The sequence below is a fragment of the Gigantopelta aegis genome, chromosome 1, assembly GCF_016097555.1.
Source record: "Gigantopelta aegis isolate Gae_Host chromosome 1, Gae_host_genome, whole genome shotgun sequence".
Taxonomy (NCBI): Eukaryota; Metazoa; Mollusca; class Gastropoda; order Neomphalida; family Peltospiridae; genus Gigantopelta; species Gigantopelta aegis.
This window is the reverse complement of record NC_054699.1, coordinates 5,155,505-5,157,496: the sequence shown is the minus strand read 5'-3', so window position 1 is coordinate 5,157,496 and position 1,992 is coordinate 5,155,505. Positions and strand designations below refer to the sequence as shown.

The 1,992-nt window shown below is 37.1% G+C and overlaps 1 protein-coding gene across 1 annotated transcript in view; it reads right to left on the bottom strand.

Moving 5' to 3' along the window:
- The window catches only part of LOC121368695 (GTPase IMAP family member 4-like), a 2,132-nt gene extending 2,022 nt beyond the window's left edge, over positions 1-110 (bottom strand). Inside the window, exon 1 of the mRNA XM_041493437.1 lies at positions 20-110. Within this exon, the coding sequence (XP_041349371.1) occupies positions 20-110 (91 nt within the window). The remainder of the gene's footprint in view (positions 1-19) is intronic.
- Between the last annotated feature and the right edge of the window lie 1,882 nt (positions 111-1,992).

The window sequence follows — 1,992 nt, the reverse complement described above, 5'->3', positions numbered from 1 at the left end:
TCAGTTCTTTGAGTTTCACCATCAGCCTGTGCTAGAAATTCCTCTAAGGTCTGATCGTCTGCTTCAAGATCCTCAAGTCGAGTAAAGAGCACGAACAAATAGTTTGTCATATTTTGGCCGAATACTTCTCTTTAACTTAGCAATTGTAGCTTGCTCTTCTTTGGTAAACCTTCCAACTTTAAGAACCATGACGAAGGCGTGAGGACCTGGTGATGACAATCCAATGCACTTGACAATCTCCTTGGTTATTCCTTCTCTGACGGTGAGGGTATCGCAGAAAGCCCGGTGTATCGATGATCACAATATCATGGCCAAAACGCGTTGTCTTCTTTTCCAAGCATTGTGATGTAACCGATGAAGCACAGACCTTTGATACAAAGCTTTTCTGTCCGAGAATAGCATTCCCAGATGAACTTTTCCCTGCACCAGTGATGCCCAGCAAAACAATGCGTAATTCCCTCTTCAGAAATGCGTCATCTGGAATGATTTAATTTATGCATAATGAAATTTAATACTGATGCTAAAAATGCTGCACGGATGCAAACATACACACACATGCACGCAGATATAATATACGAACTTTAATTGTGGTTTCAACTAAATTAAATACCCATAACCACAATTTTATTAAATCACTATAACCGCAACTCCATTAATCCACCTACATCTACATTTATGGAAATTAACGCGTCCACATACTAATTACTAGTATATACATACATTTATTTAAATACCCTTACCACAATTTTATCAAATCACTATAGCCACAACTCCATTAATCCAACCACATCTACAGGAATTACCGCAACCACATACTAATTACTAGTATATACATACATTTATTTAAATACCCTTACCACAATTTTATCAAATCACTATAACCACAACTCCATTAATCCAACCACATCTACAGGAATTACCGCAACCACATACTAATTACTAGTATATACATACATTTATTTAAATACCGTAATTGCAGCTACACCTACTTAAATTAGTATAGTCAAAGTTACATTTATCTCAGTCACCACAACCATGACTAGAACTTGAAAGACGTTTATGAAAAAGCTAATGAAAGGAACTGTTTCAGATCCTTCAAATATAGACTCTGACTGTTTATGCCGGCTTTAAGCACTCATTCGCTAAATCGCAGAATGTGAATTAAATTTGGCAAATGGATTTCGTTATTATTATATTATTATTCACTAAAATCTAATTTAGTCCATGAGTTGAGACTTCAAATTTAACCAGTTGCTACCATCTGAGGGCACCAAACGTTACTGTGCTTAACCTTAAGTTCAGAAAATGAGTTTTAGTACAGAGGGGGTATTTGTCAAAACACAAACAAAAAACAATAAAGTTTCTCTGTATTAATCTGTATGTTAATATGTAGCTAAACTGAATTATACAAACTGAAATACACTTGACAACATTCAAACACAACTTAAGTTTGAACTATTCCCGGCTAATTAAGGCATTGCAACATCATTGTAATCCAAGATGGCCACCAATGAATAAGCTGGAAAAAGGAAATAATAATTTATCGCATTTTACATCAGCTGGGAAGACGTTTTTATGTTACTGAATGGAAAGTATGGGCCAAGGAATTCATCTTGCTAACTGAGATATTGTATCATCATTTCAATTCAAGATGGCCATGAATACATTGCATATATTTTCTCCAAAGAATAAGTTATACTTCAAATACAATCCAATCCAATATTTATTTACGTGTTCATATACCACTAGAGTTTCGAGCATGTCTGTCCCGGGTATTTAACCTTAAGCCCTTATGGTGGACGGGGGTGGGAGGTTGGTAGGAGAGGTTAGGCCTAGGCTACAGGAAGTTACTTAGTAACGGTTGACAAGAGGGGCAGCAATCATATAATTGGTAACGTTGGTGTGACCAAGCAGGGAAGGACAGGAAGGAGGAGGCAGGCCCCCGGACAACCCGTAACTCATCCTACGGCTAAAACTGCCTACGCCTAAGCG